Raw genomic sequence first — 16,860 nt, 5'->3', positions numbered from 1 at the left:
TCCATGCCCACCTCCCACTCTTCAGCCACCATCCCTAGGCCCAGAAGTCTTCCCTGACTAATAACATCTCCCACTGATGGGGCCTTTGCTGGAAACCAGGCATGTGGCTCAGAGCCTGACATCATTATCTGGTTTAATCCCATGACTGTTCTAGAAAGTTGAGAGGCAACAGAATAATGGCTGAGTTCAGCCTCTAGAGCCTGCTGCTCTGTGTGAACTGGAGCAAATTCCTTAGCTCTGGGCCTCAGTTGCCTCATCTGGAAGTGGGGTAAGAGCAGTTTCCATTTCGGTGGGATGTGGGCAATGCTCAGAGCAGGTGCGTGTGCTCCATGGCTTCATTCCAGGGCATCCATTCACCCTTGCAGCTGTGTAGCCCGCAGGTGAGTCTAATGCACCTCTTCCTGCCTCAGGCCTAGCCTCCCTGCAGGGCCTCCAGCTCCAGCTGGAAGGGCTCTGAAGGCCGCTATTAGCAGTTCAGCTATGTCTAGGCCTCACAGAGAGCTCATCTGCCCACACATCCAGCCACCATCAACAATGCCAAACACAGTCCATCTCCTCGCTCCCCACCCTCCATCCTCGCTTCCGTCAAGACCCCATCCTCTCAGACGACCTCCCCTTCGAGCACAAGGCTCCAGCGACCTGGATCTACCTCCTTACCCAGCCTGCCTTGCTGTGTCTCTCAAAGCCTTTGCTCACAGTTTCCCCTGCCCTGCCCACCCTCCACTGGCCTCTCCACCCAGAACTTAAGTGCTGGCAGGGGTAATGCCATTCTCTCCAGGGCTGAGGGAGGCCATGCCCCACAGCCTGCTGCCTCTAGCCCAAGTGGGGTGTCCCTGGGGAGGGACAATAGGAGGAAGTCTTGCTTCATGTTCTCTTATCAGCCTGGCCCCTTATAAACTAGCATCCTTCCTCAGAGGCACCAGCATAATGGGCCTACTGTGGACCCCACTCTCCCTTTTGTCCTTCTTTCTTGGGGAGCCTGCCTGCTGGAGGACACAGGACCACCCCAGCTGCCCAGGTATTGGCCCAGGGTGCCCTTTCCACCAACCCACCCTCATTTCCTCCCTGGGGGTCCTTCTCCCACCCAGGCTCACTAGCCCCAAGGAGTAGAGGGGGGAGTTTGATAATCTGGGCTCTGCACATAAATGTATGCAAATAAATGCAAATGGTGTGAAACCTTGCCAGCTCCAGAGGCAAACGTCCTGACAGCTAGAATCCGGGAGATGGAAAGAGAAATGCAGAGGGGTCCTAGAGAGACACATCCACTTTCCCATGCTCGGCCTGTACCCACCCAGCCCCGTGTCTCCTTGCAGAACCCAGGAAACTGGAAGCCAGCAAAGCCATTCTCTTGCCCAGTTGTCCTGGAGCCCCAGGAAGTCCTTGGGAGAAAGGAACTCCAGGTCCTCAAGGTGAGATGCTGGAGAGCAGGCAGGGACCTGGGGTAAGCTGGGAGGGTTGGGGATGCAGCTAGTACTGTCTGTGCTGAGATGACAAAGGGGCAGCCTACTGTGTGCTGGACTCCAGGTTGGGGCTCAGCATCCTGAGATTAACTGCTAGGCAGGTGGTACCAGCCACATTCTGATGAAGGGGAAAGGGAGGCTCAGAGAGGGTAAGTCATTTGCCCACAATCACAGAACTAGTAAAGGGTGCAGCTGGGATTTGACTTCTGGCTCCCAAGCCCTCATTGCTTTTTGGCCCTGGGCATGGGGGTGGGACTTAAGTCATCCTGGCTTCTGGGATTTCAGGGCAACCTGGACCACCAGGCAAGATATGTCCCAACGGTGAGCCTGGTGAGTGTGTATGACCGGAGCCTCCTCTCCTTTCAGTGTTTCTGTTTCTGAATGATAAGGGGGCGATGATTATCCTCCCACAGCGAAGGCTGAGAGGAGTGCGGAGGATTAGGGGAAGGGCTTGGGCGTCCTCCCCTCTGGTGGTTCAGAGGCATTGCCTTGGGGGTACTCAGACCTCAAGAGTCAGCACCCTGTCTTTCCCTGGGGCAGGTGATCCAGTGAACGTGCCCCAGGGCTGTGAGGGTGAGGCAGCCTTTGCAGGAGCCAGAACTAGGCATCAGATGTTGCTGGGGTGTGGGTGGAGCACCAGGAGTGGCCCAGCCCTCCAGAGAACCCCTCTTCAGGGGCCCAAAGGAGGTGAGAGGGCTCCCAGGGCCCCACATGTGGCCTGTTTCATTGCCCAGGTTGTGGGGGCTGGAGCATAACTGCAGGCCCCCTCAGTCCATCTCCCCTTTCCCAGGCCCCAGGAGCTGCTAAGCTGGGATGCCACCTTGAAAAGCTGGTACCATCTGTGTCTACTGGAGGGCAGAGTTCTCCCAGTCTTTTGTGACATGGGCACCACAGAGGGCAGCTGGCTGGTGAGTTAAGAGGTGGAAGGACTCCAGGACCAGGCCTAGTGGGCACTTCTTCCTCTTGGCCTCTAGGGGGGAGCCAGAGCCCACTGGAGCTAAGGCATTCCTCAGAGTAATTGAAAAATGTGCGCTGAGCTCCCAGAGGGCGGGAAGTCTGAGAAGGCCTCCTGGAGGAGATGCCATTTGCAAGGGCCTTGAAGGCTGTGTAGAAGTTCTCTAGCCAGATGAGGTACTGAAATGCTTCCCAGGTAGAGGGAAAGACACACTTGGGAAGGCAGGAGAGTACAAGAGGTTTGGGGAGACTGTGTGAAAGAGCTGAGATGGGGTATGAGTGGTCAGCTGGTCTACTGGTGTGGGTCAAGCATGGACTAAGGGCCTCGGCAAAGGCCAGTTTACAGAGGGCACTGGATGACTGACCAAGGGGCATGGAGGGCAATGGGGAGCTATGGAAGAGTTTTCAGCAGAGGAGGGACCAGGTCAGCCTTAGGTTTTAAGAAGACCTCAGGCTATGCTGTGGAGATACATTGCAGTGGGGGCCGAGAGTGCAGGCAGGGACACAGTTAGGAGGACGGAGGGTCCAGCCAAGAGGAGTCAGTGGGCAGTGGTAGCATTTAAACAGAGGCAAATAGACTGAAAGATATTTAGGAGGGAAAACTCTATAGGGCCTGGGGACTACTTGGCTTTGAAGGAGGAAGTGGTGGTGGTGGTGGGGACATCAGGGTAAGGCCAGGAATTCAGCTTGGGCCCTGGAGGTGACCTCTCTGCTCTAATATCTGAGTTCTCATAGTAAATTGAAGTCAGGGATGATGTTTCTTTCATTTCAGTCTCCCCAGGGCTTTTGAGGCCTTGGTGTGAAGTTGAGTTTCAGTAAAAGTTAATAAGGGAATGTAGAGTTCATCAGTAAATTCATAGGCAAAGCTCACTTGGACTCACACTTTATCAACAAACCCCAGTTCAAAGAGGGGGCAAGTATCTGCTCACCCCTCCCAGGACACCCCTGCTGAGCTGCCACTGCCCTGGCTTCTCGTCATCCCAGGCCCAGGAGTAAAGGCTGGTGTTCTAGAGGCGACGAGATGGTTCCATGGACTCCTCCCACTCTTGGCCTTCCTACAAATCAGGTTTTAGGAGCCAGGAGTCCATATTCTGGCTAGGGAATGAGAATTTGCCCGGTTTACTTGCCAGGGTAAGTTCCCAGAAGGCTCCAGGAAGTCTGAGGGGCATTCCTCTGACATTCTGAGTTCCCACCCTGGGATCTGAGGATTTCTTCATCCCTGCTTCCCCTTTTCCCCAGATAACAGGGACCTGCAAGTGGAGCTGTGGGACTTTAAAAGTAACCACACCTTTGCCCACTGTAAGATCTTCTGCCTCTTTGAGAAGCAGATTACTAACAGCTAGTGCTGGGCAAGTTCTCAGAGGGCACTACAGGTGAGCAAGCTTAAGGTGGGGCCCGGGAGCAGGGGAAGAATGTGAAGGAGGCCAAATTCTTTCCCAGAATCATCGGGGCCTCCATGAATGAGCCAGGGCAACTCCTTCCCGTCTATGGGCCTCAGTGTCTTCATCTGAGAATAGCCATCCTGAGACAGGATGGTGCAGGACTGAAGCTGGGCTCTGGAGGCAAACAGTCCTGAGTTTAAATACAGCTCTGTCATTTACTACCTGCGCAACCTTGGGCTTCCTCCCCCGTAAAATGGATGAGGAGGCAGAGAGACAGAGAGCCATCTGAGGCTCTGTTGAGTGTTAGCATTATATGCTTTGGAAGAGGAACTAAGGAAGGCTTTTTTTCAGAGAAACGGCAACTATTAAGGAGACTTGAAAGGGGGAAGTGGTTATGAGGAGGTGCCTCAGGGAGCCCCCTTTCCTGCCCAGGCACCAGAGCAGTCCCTCCTGGCTCTCCCTGGCACTATTACTCAGGCTGCTGATGGGAGATGGGAGGAGACAAAAGAGAGCCAGGGGATTCTGGGGGCGGGGAAAAGGGGGAGCAGCTAGTGGCTTTGCATCCGCAGTCTTGAGTTCAAGTCGCAGGACCCCTATGACAACCTGAGTGACTGACCTTGGGCAAACACCCCTGCTCCTTGGTCCAGCTCTTTTCTCATGGGCCCTGATAATGTCCACCTCACGGTTGCTCTGAGGCTCCTGTGAGATCACCTCTCAAGTGTGCCAGGCATGGTTCTGGGCACCAAGGCTTCTCCTGCCCCTCCTGGCCAGGGGACTCACTGAGGTTCCACAGTGGGAAGCCCTTTATCACCTATGACGCTGACCATGGCATGAGCCAGAGCAACTGCAAGGTGACTGTCCATGATGCCTAGTGGTGCAGATCCTGCTCTCAGTCCAATCTCAACAGGCACTAAGCTATGTCCAAGGCCATACCCACAGCTATGGAATCGACTGGGCTTCAGGTCATGGTGGGAAGTGCCATTACAGCAGGGTTAGCATGGTGCTTCAATCGGGCGCCCTGGAAGCCAGCACCCTTATCTCTCCTGTACAGCTTCCGGACCTTCGGCTACCCTCCTGATTGCTAACTGCCTCAGCTCTTCTGTCCACATTTAAAAATTAACATCATTTTAACCCTTTCCTGGCTTGCAGGACTCTTCCAGGTCCTGGGGAAATCTCAAGGCAGAGCAGGAACACAGGTTTAGCTCCATCCAAGGAACCCACCCTCCTGACTGGGAGCAGCCCCCTGGCAAACGGGCTCTGATGCCAAGTCCCAGGCTCCTGGCAGGCCCAGGAGAAGGCTTTCCAGTTGCACTCCCTCCCTGCCTGCACAGCAGGGCCCTGGAGGACACCCACCCTTCACGTGTTCTGCACATCCTGTTGTTTCTAGAGGTCCGTTCATTCAACAGATCCCTGCAGAGCAGGGCCTACGATTCGCACCTCTTTCCTAACCCTAGCCTGGGCACACATCTTATGAGTGCTTGCTGTGAGCAGTCCACAGCGGTTGGCGTACACAGGGGCACAGGCTGTTCCGGAAGCGGCCAGTCTCAGCGGTTCTGGCGGGAGAGAAGGAAGGGGAGAGGCCGAGTCCCGGGCCGCTAGGGAGCGGTGCTGCCCCAGGGCCGAGGGAGGAGCTTTCCCAGTCTGCTGGGAAAGGGCTGGCCTCAACCTGCATGCGTGGGTAGGAGCGAACTAGCCGGGAGCTCTCCTGCAGAGTCCGGGTGGCGGACACGGCCGGACCGAGTCCCGGGATCTCCCACGTAACTCTGAGCCACGGGTCACTGGATGCCCCAGATTATTGGGACCTAATCCGTGATTTAAGATCCTCAGGGTCTTGCAAGTCAGAGCCTGGATTTAACCCTGGACACCAATTCCCGGAACGGGTCCTCCGGCCGGACTCCGGATCTCTAGATCCCACAGGAGATTCCCTATCCCGACCAGATTCCATATCCTGAGATCCCTGGATCCGTCGCCTCTGGCTCCTGCACCTCCCTGTGTGCCCAGAGCCGAGCGCCCGACACCCGAGCGCCCCCACATGGCGGGGCCGTGCCCGGGGTCCGGAACCCTGGAGCGCGCGGGCAGCTTCTGGCAGGACCCGCTGGCTGAGGCGCTGAGCCAGGGCCGGCCGCTCGCGGCTCCCCCGGGCCGTGGCTGTGCTCGAAGCAGACCGCTCAGCGTGGTCTACGTGCTGACCCGGGAGCCGCAGGCCGGGGTGGAGCCCGAGGCTGGAGCCGAGGTGGAGCCGCTGCCCCTGCGCTGCCTGCGCGAGGCCTGCGCGCAGCTCCCCGGGCCGCGGCCACGGCCGCAGCTGCGCACCCTGCCCTTCGGGAAGCTGGCTCTGGGAGACACCGCGGCGCTCGATTCTTTCTATAACGCTGGTGAGCGCGCGCCCGGGGTGGGGTCAGGAGCGGGGCGGGACTTAGGGTCTTGGGAGGGGACTGGGGCGTGGCTCGGCGACCCCGGGGAGACCCCGAGATGTGTGCGGGGTCTGGGGAACAGTAGGTGAGCTGAAGCTCAGGAGTTCGAGGCGAGGTCGGATAAAAGTGGAATTTAGGGGATCTGGAGCGCGGCCGGGCTCGGGTTGGGACTCAGCGGATCCAGGCCCGCCTCCGGGTTTCACGTTGTAGCTTAAGCACTCTGGAGTCGGCTTCGTGCCTCCGGAGCGGGGCTGGCACTCGGACGAGGCTGCGAGCGGGGCAGAGTGTGGAATCCCAAGAGCGGGTTGGAGAGCTCAGCCTCAGGATGATCTCGCGCGGAGCTCAGGAGGGCTGATCCTGGGAGGCGGAACTTGGACTAGGGAAGGGAGCCATACTTGGAGGGCTGGAGTTCAGGGGCCCTAGCACACCACTTCGGAGGATCGGCCTACAGAGGCAGAGAAAGAAGCGAAGGAACTTTACAGCACCCATTCCGGGCGAGGGAGCTTGGGTTCTGCTGCCCCAGTAGCTGCGAAAGAGTGGGCGGGGCTAGAGGCGGGGCAGGGTCGTCCAGGGGCGCGTCTGGAAGGCGGCTATTTCAGTCGGGCCACCCCCTCCATCCCGACGCCCCGCCCCCAACACTTACTTGTTCTTCCCGAGAGTGCGGGACCAGTGCTTGTCGGATGACGGTAAAATCGCAGCCTAAAAATGAAGGCTGATTCGACCTCGAGGACATAAAGACATACGCACAGTCACAGGCTCACAAATCGCATGTATCTTGACTCACACAGGCTCTCGCAGACTCACCCAGAGATAGACGCAGACAGGCACAGACCTGTCTACACACACTGCTGGTGCTGGCCCCTTTCAAAGGACTGAGTTGAGAAAATCCAGGAACGGGGACTTCTGCGTGTGGACAACTCCTGCCTCTTAAGTAGTTCAGAATAAGCTCTAGGTGGGGAAGGCAGGATGCACAACTCCCCTTTCTCCATGCTCACAGGCTCTGAACAGGTGGATGAGAGTCCTAGGCCCTTGAGGTCAACTCTTCACTTGCACACCACAGATTATCAGTTCTGTGTAACGGCCAGAGGGACCCTAAAAGGGGGAAACTCGGGCCCAGAGCCAAATTGAAGCCTGCTGAATTCACATGGGAGGCAGGTCAGTCCAGGATGGGCCCCCAGGCTCCTTCCCTGCCGAGCTGGGCTTCATGAAGGGCTCAGGGCCTCCTCCTGTGTGCCTGCAGATGTGGTGGTGCTGGAGGTGAGCAGCTCCCTTGCACAGCCTTCCCTGTTCTACCACCTTGGTGTGCGTGAGAGCTTCAGCATGACCAACAACGTGCTGCTCTGCTCCCAGGCTGACCTCCCAGACCTGCAGGCCCTGCGGGTAAGTGACCAGGTGGCTGGTGGGGACAGGCACAGGGCTGGAATGGGGCCTACGCAGAACACCAGTATCTGACTGTCTGTCCCCTGCAGGAGGATGTTTTCCAGAAGAACTCCGTGAGCAGAATCCATTCCTCACTCCAATGTGTCTTTTGACCTCCGCTATGATCTCTGACCTCCACTACCTTTCCTGTGCTCTGCAGACCCTCTGGCCTCCTTAATGCCCCCTGACGTCTATGTGACCCTCTGTTCCTTATTACCTCCCTTCTGCAGTGGTCCCTTCCCAGCTATTCTAATCCCCACTGGTGCTGACCTCTGACCCCCTCACTGCCCCTCTCTAATCTGGTGCTGACCTCTGACCTCTACTGATTCCTGCCTCCTTCCCACCAGGATTGCGCTGGCAGCTACACATTGATCCCCTATGTGGTGACAGCCACTGGTCGGGTGCTTTGTGGTGACGCAGGCCTCCTGAAAGGCCTGGCTGATGGGCTAGTTCAGGCCAGGGCAGGCACAGAGGCTCTGCTCACACCCCTGGTGGGCCGGTTTGCCCGCCTGCTGGAGGCCACACCTACAGACTCTTGGTAATGGGGGCCAGCAGAGAGGGTGCACCAGGAGGAGGCTGGTGAGGGTACAGCTGGGGCTGAGGGACAGACCCCACTATTCTTTCTCCCTCTCCTTCCACACAAATTAGTGGCTATTTTCGGGAGACCATTCGGCAGGACATCCGACAGGCACGGGAGAGGTTTAGTGGGCAGCAGCTGCGGGAGGAGCTGGCCCGCCTGCAGCGGAGACTGGACAGCATGGAGTTGCTGAGCTTGGATATCATCATGAACCTGCTGCTCTCCTATCGTGATGTGCAGGTGCGTGGTGCCCAGAGAGGCAGGCAGGCTGGCAATGGCATTCAGTGTTAGACAAACCTGAGTCCAGCTCCAGACTGTGCCACTCACTCCACTGGTGGCCTTGAGCAAATTATCTGATGTCTCTGAGCCTCAGTTTCCTTGTTTGTAATAGGGGATGATCATGTCACCATCTCTTGCGGCAGTTGGGGAGCTGGGGCACACATTGGGTTTTCCATGTAAGGTGTGATGTCTATACTACCTGCCAGGACTAAGGGAGGTGTGCAGAGGATGGTGGATGGGAAGATGGTGTGTCGGGGTGGGAGGGGACCCAAGCTCAAGATTTTCCTCAGGACCTGGGGGCTAATGGGACCCTCCAGACACCATGTACCAGTGCATGCTATTCCCTCATGCAGGACTACTCAGCCATCATTGAGCTGGTGGAGACACTGCAGGCCTTGCCCACCTGTGATGTGGCTGAGCAGCACAACGTCTGCTTCCACTACGCGTTTGCCCTCAACCGGTGTGTGGCAGAGCAAGGCTCAGGCCATAGCCACATGGGGACATGGGTCTCTGCTGTGTGAGGTCATTGCTGTCTGGGGTTTCTGCTGTCAGAGAATTTGCTGACCAGGGTCACACTGATGTCAAATGATCCCATTAGTTCTGTTACTGCTGCCCGGGTGGAGTGGGGTGGTGGTTCTGCCCTTAGAGTGGCCACAGCTGTCCCAGGTCACTGCTCCTCAGAGTCACTGCAGCTAGTAATCACCTCCATCTGGGATCACCACCTCAAGAAAGGTCAGTGCTGACCTGAGTCACCATTGCTTGTGGTGCATTACTGTCAGGCTCTTGGAAGGAGCTGTGCAGTTTAGGGTCTGGGGGTTCCAGGACAGAGTGAGGCAGGGCCACTGGGCAGGTCCCCAGCCTACATTCCTCTTCCTCTAGGAGGAACAGGAGGGGGGACCGGGAGAAGGCCCTGGCTGTGCTGCTGCCACTGGTACAGTTTGAGGGCTCAGTGGCACCTGACCTGTATTGCATGTGTGGCCGTGTCTACAAGGACATGTTCTTCAGCTCTGGCTTCCAGGATCCTGGGCACCGGGAGCAGGCCTATTACTGGTAAGGGGCACAGACAAGTGGACGTGGGCTGAGGGATGGGGCTGTGGGCATCAGTCCAGCCCTGCTTCTCCCCACCCCTGCCCCACCCCAGGTATCGCAAAGCTTTTGATACAGAGCCCAGCCTCCACTCGGGCATCAATGCAGCTGTGCTCCTCATTGCTGCTGGGCAGCGCTTTGAGGACTCCGAGGAGCTCCAGCTTATAGGTGAGCCCCATCCTGCACCTCTGTCCCCCCACCAACAGGGGATCATAGGGGTCTGGGAGAGAGGACACTGGGCTGGAGCTGGGACTGACCTCATCCCCTTTTGGACCTATTCTTCTTGAAGCCACGTGGGGGTCCTCATACCTGTCCTGGGCCCTCACTATCCTTTGGGTCCACAATTGCTTGTAAGCTCACACCTGTGTTCCTTACCCACTGAACTCCATATACACTTATTCCCAAACCCTCACCTGTGCCTGAGCACCTACATCCACCTGAGATCTTGCTTAAGTTTTCACCCATTTCTAGGTTCCTGCCCACGGGAATGTTGTAGCCCAAACTTACCACCACACTCACTTGGGCCCATGCTGCTCTCTCCCAGGCATGAAGCTGGGCTGCCTGCTGGCTCGAAAAGGCTGTTTGGAGAAGATGCAATATTACTGGGATGTAGGCTTCTACCTGGGAGCTCAGATCCTTGCCAATGACCTTGCCCAGGTGGCACTGGCTGCAGAGCAGCTGTACAAACTCAATGCCCCCATTTGGTAGGTGGCCCTTCTGCAGTCTTAGCCTGGCCTGGTCAGTCAGCTCCTGCCTGTGTGTTAGCTGGGGCCTGGGCTGGGTTGAGGACAAGGCTGTGCCTGCAGGTACCTGGTGTCTGTGATGGAAACCTTCCTGCTGTACCAGCACTTCAGACCCACACCAGAAACTCTTGGAGGCCCCCCACACCGTGCACACTTCTGGCTCCATTTCTTGCTACAGTCCTGCCAGCCACTCAAGACGGCCTGTCCCCAAGGGGACCAGTGCTTGGTGAGGCCTGTGCCTGTGTGGGACCTGGGAGGGGCCGGCCCCTTCTGACCCCTCTCCTCCCCCCACCGTCTGCAGGTGCTGGTGCTGGAGATGAACAAGGTGTTGCTGCCGGCAAAGCTCGAGTTTCAGGGTACAGACCCGATGAGCGCAGTGATCCTGAGTCTGCTGGAGCCCGAGACCCAGGTGAGGCCGCCACTGAGTCCCCCACTCACTGCCGTGCACCCCTTCCCTCCAGCCGCCCCTCATCCCCTCTCCCAGTCCCCAGCACCCACGTTAGGCTGCCTCTCTTCCCACAGGACATTCCCTCCAGTTGGACCTTCCCGGTCGCCTCCATCTGCGGCGTCAGGTGAGGGGCGAGCCCTGGCGTCGGCGCGGGCGGCCCTGTGGGCCGGCGGCGCTCAATGAGGCTCTTCATCCCTCCCCAGCGCCTCGAAGCGGGACGGGCGCTGCTGCTTCCTCTACGCGCTTCCCCCGGCTCAGGACGTCCAGCTGTACTTTCCCAGCGTAGGGCACTGCCAGTGGTGCGCGCAGCCTCTCGGGGTCGGGGCACTCAGGCCGGGATGCTCGGGGAGTGAGGGGAGGGGAGGGACATATGCCCTGGTGCTCTCGGTATAGGAGGGGACAGTTTCTGTCCCTCCGGTCGGTCTGACCGCTCCTGTCCTTAGGTTCTGCGGCTTGATCCAAGCCTTGGTGACGAATCCGGATTCCACGGCACCCGTGGAGGAGGCAGAGAGTGTAGGGGAGGTGCTGGAGGTAAGGAAGCGGGGCTTGGAGCTCGAGGAGGGGAAAGGTCTGAGGGCCCGTGAACCCCCATCTCACCCGTCCCCTGCAGTTCGATTACGAATACACCGAGATGGGCGAGCGGTTGGTGCTGGGCAAGGGCACGTACGGGGTGGTGTATGCGGGCCGCGACAGGCACACGCGGGTACGCATCGCCATTAAGGAGATCCCGGAGCGAGACAGCAGGTGAGCCCAACACGGCCGGCCGTGCGGGTGGCCCCCATCGCTAGGGCCCAGGTGTGAGGGTCAAGTGGTGGGAACCACGAGTTGAAGGGGTCCCATTTGCTGGGGAAGCACCGATGCGGGAGTGGTTTGGCTCATACATGCGAAAGTCCGAGCCGGTGGGTGCAGGTCTGCAGGCAAAACAGCAGGGAATAGGCGGGCGGGCTGCGGTCTGGAGGGGCCCCTGGGCTGGGTGATGAGGTAATGGTTGGAGTGGGGCTTGTGGGCGGGGCAGACCCTGGGGGCGTGGCTTGACTGGTGCTGGAGTTGGGTGAGCATCTCTGCCCGAAACTGGCCTCTTCGTTGCTGCTTACCTGCCCCAGGTTCTCTCAACCCCTCCATGAAGAGATTGCTCTGCACAAACGCCTGCGCCACAAGAACATCGTGCGCTACCTGGGCTCAGCCAGCCAGGGCGGCTACCTCAAGATCTTCATGGAGGAAGTGCCTGGAGGTACCTGCCCTCCTTGTGTGGGAATGGAATGGAGGTGTGGGGCATGGGGATGGTGCCAGGCATGGGTGGAGAACCCTCAGGGAAAATGAACCCTATAGTATGTGGGTGGTGTGGCCCAGAATTAGCTGATGCAGTGCAGTTGGGTTATGGAGTCTGGGCTATGGCATGGGTGTGCCAGGGCCTTCAGCAGAGAGCTGTGGGCTGGAGTAAGTGGGTGCCAATGAGGACCTTGAACTGCATTTGCCCAGGCAGCCTGTCCTCCTTGCTGCGGACAGTGTGGGGACCCTTGCAGGACAACGAGAGCACCATCAGTTTCTACACCCGCCAGATCCTGCAGGGACTCAGCTACCTGCATGACAACCACATTGTGCATCGAGACATCAAAGTAAGCCCTGTAGCTGGCCTACCCTAGCCTGCTGGGGGTGGGGTGGGTGTTAGATACCGCCTCAGATGGAGGCTGACAGTTTAGACTAAGTGGGCAGACCCTTTGCAAAGGGTGAGGAATTCATCAAGGAGGTTCCCTAGAGAAGGAGAGAAGTTGAGATCTGAAGTCAAATAGGTTCTAGTTCCCTGAGGGGCATAAGTGGAGTGGCAGGGTGAAGAGGTTAATATAAGAGGCAGGGTCAGGCTACGATTTCCAAGAGACAGGATCCTAGGAGAAGGTCCATTTGGGGGTCTCAGGAGTTAAGCCTGATGTCCACTGAGCACAATGTCCACTCTACTCAGGGGGACAATGTGCTGATCAACACCTTCAGCGGACTGCTAAAGATTTCTGACTTTGGCACCTCCAAGCGGCTGGCAGGCATCACACCCTGCACCGAGACCTTCACAGGTAACGGGGTGTGGGGTGGTGAGTGGGGAAGAACTCTTGGGGCCTTCCAGGGACTGTTGTCTCTTCTAGGAAAGGCACTAGAGAGTCCTAATGGGGGCTGGAGCCCAGGGCAGGTAGTTGAGCAGGGGTGAGGTGATGGAATCTAGAATTGGAGCTTAGATAGCTGTTGATATTGAGTTTAGTGCCTGAAATGGAGCCCAGAAGTGTTGATGCTGCCAGAGTGAGTGACAGAGTTCAGAGTGGAGGATGCCAGCCAGGATATATGATGGAACCTACTGTGGGTGATGGAGTCCACGAATGTGATGGAGCCTGGGATGGGTGAAGAAAGTCAGGATAGATGTTTGACAGCCAGGATAGGTGATGGGAACTGTTCTGGATAATAGAATTCAGGGTGGGTGCTGGTGGCCAGATGATGATCAAGCCCCCTGCTACCAAGCAGTAATAAAGCCTAGACAAACATTATTGCTACTGCTCCTATCCTAGGGACCCTACAGTATATGGCTCCAGAAATCATTGACCAGGGCCCACGAGGTTATGGGAAAGCAGCTGACATCTGGTCATTGGGCTGCACTGTCATTGAGATGGCCACAGGTCGCCCACCCTTCCATGAGCTAGGGAGCCCACAGGCTGCAATGTTTCAGGTAAGACCTCTCAGAGCCTGACTCATGATGTGAGGTGGGGACAGGTGGCCTTAAACACCTCTAAACTTGACCCTTGTTTACCTTCCCTGTCCACCTCCCAGGTGGGCATGTACAAGGTGCATCCGCCAATGCCCAATTCTCTGTCAGCAGAGGCCCAAGCCTTCCTCCTCCGAACTTTTGAGCCAAACCCCCGTGTCCGAGCCAGTGCTCAAGCACTGCTGGGAGACCCCTTCCTTCAGCCTGGGAAGAAGAGCCGCAGTCCTGGCTCCCCCCAACATGCCCTGCGGCCCTCAGGTACAGGCGGGTGGAGGGAGTGAGTCCCTTGAGGTGAGGACAGAGGAGCTGTTGGAGGTAAGAGGGCTGAGGGGGACCCAGGCTGACAGCCTCATTCCCCCCTCAGATGCCCCTTCAGCGAGCTCTACTCCTTCAGCTGACTCCACCACGCAGTCCCAGACATTCCCACGTCCTCAGGCAACCCCTCAGCACCCACCCAGTCCCCCAAAGCGCTGCCTCAGTTATGGGGACACCAGCCAACTCCGGTGAGAGCCCAGGGTCCTGGAGTGGGGTCACTTCATCTGTTTTACGCTTGTAGTTGCTCCATAAAAAGCCCTCCTAGGGCACATAGGCACCTCGACCACTTGCAAGGATAGCATTTGGTACCTACCTCCCAGATGCTCTTGTATTTATTGTGCCTCCTCAGTGCCAGGTTTATCAACTTTACCCCTGAGAGGTAAGCATAAAAGTAAAAGGCGCAGCCAGGATTCAAACCCTAGGACCGAGGTGGGTGGACGGTGTAGCTACCCACCCTCCATTTGCCCTTCGCTATCGCACCCAGGGTGCCTGAGGAGCCCGGGGCCGAGGACTCCGCGTCCCCCGAGGAGAGTTCGGGAATGAGCCTGATGCACCAAGAGAGCAAGCGCCGGGCCATGCTGGCGGCTGTACTGGAGCAGGAGCTGCCCACTCTGGCGGAGCAGCTGTGCCTGGAGCGGGACCAGGTGGGAGGCCCGCCCCAGCGCCCCCTGGTGGTCGCGTACGGACAGAAATCTTCCCGACGTCCTCCTTCCATCTCCCTCAGCCGCTGCCCCGCGTCTCTCTCGGCTCAGATGGGAATCATCCCTCTTTCTTTTCAGGATCCCCGTCTGGGCAGGAATCACGTGGAAGAGCTACTGCGCTGCCTTGGGGCGCATATCCACACACCCAACCGCCGGCAGCTGGCCCAGGAGCTGCAAGCGCTCCAAGGGCAGCTTCGGGCCCAGGGCATTGGGCCTGCGCTTCTGCATGCACCGCTCTTCGCCTTCCCAGAAGTGGTGAGGAGGGAGTGTTCTCGCAGTTAGGGCTGCCCACACAGGTAGCGAGCTCCCTGTGCCTGGGACTGTGCGAGGACTTGATGTTACAGGATTCTGTGTCTTCCCTGTGAAGATAAAGCCATTGGCAAGGGGACATCTGCCCAGTGCCAACTTCCCAGGCCCTCCCTTGACCCCAAGCCAGCCCACCCACTTGCCTCTGGCAGAAGACTCTCTAGGCCTTTCCAACTCAGGCACCACCTCTACTGATATTCAGCCGCGCCCTCCCTCCCTCTCCAGGTGAAACAGATCCTCCGCAGGCGCCAGATCCGTCCACACTGGATGTTCGTGCTGGACTCGCTGCTCAGCCGCGCTGTACGGGCAGCCCTGGCGGTGCTGGGCCCAGGTAGGCGGCAGAGTGGAGCCGGCCTGCAGGCGAGGGTGGCACCCTTGGGCGCGTGAGGAACACGAAAGGACCCGGTAGGGGGCGTGGTCAGTAGGGGCCGGGCCCCACGGGCGGGCGGGGCAACGGACTCTCCCAGACTGGCACTGCATGGTCTGTGCCCAGAGCCCCGCGCCCTCTGCCAGTATCTGGGGGTCTCAGATGTGTGACTCACCCTACCTGAGCTTGCCCCACTCGTATTGGCAGAGGTGAAGGACGCAGTCCCACCGAAGTCAAAGGAGGCCAGTAAAGAAGAGGAGTCCCAGCTAAAGCAGCAGGAGACCTCAGTGCATCTGAGCCGGCTCCCTGGGGAACCAGAGCAGGAACCCACACCTCTGATAGTGCAGCTGGGCCTTTTGAGAGCAGAGACTGACAGGTAAAGCACCCGGGACTGGCCTTTGCTGGAGCTTCACCCCCACTGCACTCACAAGGCCACTCCATTCTACGACTCCGACAGGCTTCGAAGCGTCCTGGCTGAGAAGGAACGAGAGTGCCAGGCCCTGGTGCAACAAGCTCTACAGCGGGTGAATGGGGAAGCCAGAACCTGTGTCCTAGCCTCAGCACCCCCATGTGAGTAGACCTGGCTAGAGAGCACCAGTGGCGGGTGTGCGGCAGCTTCTGGCAGGGCCCTCCCAGGGTTCACCAGCTGACTTCTTGACAGCTGCTCTCACAGTGGACCAGGGCCTGGTGCTGTGGCTACAGGAACTGAACGTGGATTCAGGCACCATCCAGACGGTGAGGGGAAGAGAACTTGACTCCCACCAACCAAAGACCCCTCCTCTGCCTATCTTTCAGCTCTTTTCACTTTCTCCTCTGATACAGAGAATTTCAGTACTGGAAGAGCACTTAGTATCCCCCGCCTATCACGCAGATGAGAAAACTAAGGCCCAGAAAAGGGTGCGATCTGCCCTAGCACGTTGGTAGTAGAACAGAGCTAGTATGTCTCTGGACACATCTTTCTCTTGAATTTTTTCTCTCACTGTTACTGCATATGGGTCTTTGTCCATAACCAGCTGCTGAATCACAGCTTCACCCTCTATGCACTGTTGACATGTGCCACTCGAGATGACCTCATCTACACCCAAATCAGGTATGTCCTGGGCCCTCCAGGGATGCCCCGTGAATGTGGCCTCATGCTGGCCAGATGCTGACACCCAGCTACAGGCCTGCCTTGGTTCCTCCCTGGAAACTACAGGGACATCAGGGTCCCCTGGGGACAGAGGGGGCATCAGGCAGATAGTGCCAGAGAGAGCCCAAGGCTGCCTTCTGGGCAAGCCACATTGAGCCTGCCACCCCCAGGGGAGGGATGGTATGCCGCATTTGGAGAGCCATCTTGACAGAGCGAGCAGGATCCACACCAGTCACTCCTGACCCTCAGAAGGCTGAATGAGGGCATCAGAAGGCCAGACCCAAGGATGGATGAATGGAGAAGACACAGAAGCTTCTGACACATCTGTCTCAGGACCCAGGGGCAGCAGCAGCAGGAGGCCAGAGAGTGGGAGGGGAGGCAGGGTAGGGCCCAGGCCTAGTCCCAGCAGGGGAATCAACCATAGAGATGCCCTAAGCACACCAAGTATCATCAGGCAAAGACTAATAAAACAGAACACTTTTGTACCTTTGTGCCTTGGCAACTTCTGAGGTAGGGGGATCCTGAGGCCAGCTCCCTAAG

The 16,860-nt window shown here is 58.0% G+C and overlaps 2 protein-coding genes across 6 annotated transcripts; both read left to right on the top strand.

Moving 5' to 3' along the window:
- The first annotated feature begins 806 nt into the window (after nucleotides 1-806).
- FCN3 (ficolin 3) lies at nucleotides 807-5,314 on the top strand. The gene is given in 7 exon segments (XM_073236228.1): nucleotides 807-1,018; nucleotides 1,314-1,428; nucleotides 2,251-2,364; nucleotides 3,413-3,597; nucleotides 3,654-3,713; nucleotides 4,484-4,723; nucleotides 4,726-5,314. Coding segments are annotated over 7 exon segments (954 nt in total). The 5' UTR covers nucleotides 807-927; the 3' UTR covers nucleotides 4,875-5,314.
- A 181-nt stretch (nucleotides 5,315-5,495) lies between these two features.
- Nucleotides 5,496-16,805, top strand: MAP3K6 (mitogen-activated protein kinase kinase kinase 6). 5 transcript variants are annotated; one of them, XM_017675258.3, is made up of 29 exons: nucleotides 5,499-6,171; nucleotides 7,451-7,590; nucleotides 7,680-7,703; nucleotides 7,977-8,167; nucleotides 8,278-8,446; nucleotides 8,839-8,945; nucleotides 9,365-9,535; nucleotides 9,627-9,739; nucleotides 10,116-10,275; nucleotides 10,378-10,540; nucleotides 10,616-10,723; nucleotides 10,837-10,886; nucleotides 10,966-11,061; nucleotides 11,206-11,293; nucleotides 11,373-11,506; nucleotides 11,866-11,993; nucleotides 12,242-12,378; nucleotides 12,720-12,825; nucleotides 13,309-13,466; nucleotides 13,568-13,760; nucleotides 13,867-14,005; nucleotides 14,302-14,461; nucleotides 14,597-14,773; nucleotides 15,050-15,155; nucleotides 15,399-15,567; nucleotides 15,649-15,761; nucleotides 15,853-15,926; nucleotides 16,205-16,281; nucleotides 16,491-16,805. In XM_017675258.3, exons 1-29 carry the CDS (start codon nucleotides 5,829-5,831, stop codon nucleotides 16,579-16,581), a joined length of 3,885 nt encoding a protein of 1,294 aa, XP_017530747.3. In that variant the 5' UTR covers nucleotides 5,499-5,828; the 3' UTR covers nucleotides 16,582-16,805. The 5 variants fall into 5 exon arrangements, 4 of the variants coding, with proteins under 4 accessions (XP_073089562.1, XP_036873672.2, XP_017530747.3 ...); XR_005061241.2 differs by having other exon boundaries at nucleotides 5,496-6,171; nucleotides 15,853-16,281; XM_037017779.2 differs by adding an exon at nucleotides 7,208-7,365 and having other exon boundaries at nucleotides 6,035-6,171; nucleotides 15,853-16,805.
- The last annotated feature ends 55 nt before the right edge of the window (nucleotides 16,806-16,860 follow it).

This window comes from Manis javanica, chromosome 4 (genome assembly GCF_040802235.1).
Source record: "Manis javanica isolate MJ-LG chromosome 4, MJ_LKY, whole genome shotgun sequence".
NCBI classification, from domain to species: Eukaryota; Metazoa; Chordata; class Mammalia; order Pholidota; family Manidae; genus Manis; species Manis javanica.
Note: the sequence above shows the minus strand (reverse complement) of the source record. Positions and strands in the feature narration are given on the sequence as shown.

Coding starts and splice junctions, on each gene's coding strand:
- MAP3K6 (XM_037017777.2), top strand. CDS start 5,829: ATGGCGGGGCCGTGCCCGGGGTCCGGAACCCTGGAGCGCGCGGGCAGC. Junction 10,541..10,615: donor CCCAAGGGGACCAGTGCTTG/GTGAGGCCTGTG, acceptor CACCGTCTGCAG/GTGCTGGTGCTGGAGATGAA. Junction 10,887..10,965: donor GCCTCCATCTGCGGCGTCAG/GTGAGGGGCGAG, acceptor ATCCCTCCCCAG/CGCCTCGAAGCGGGACGGGC.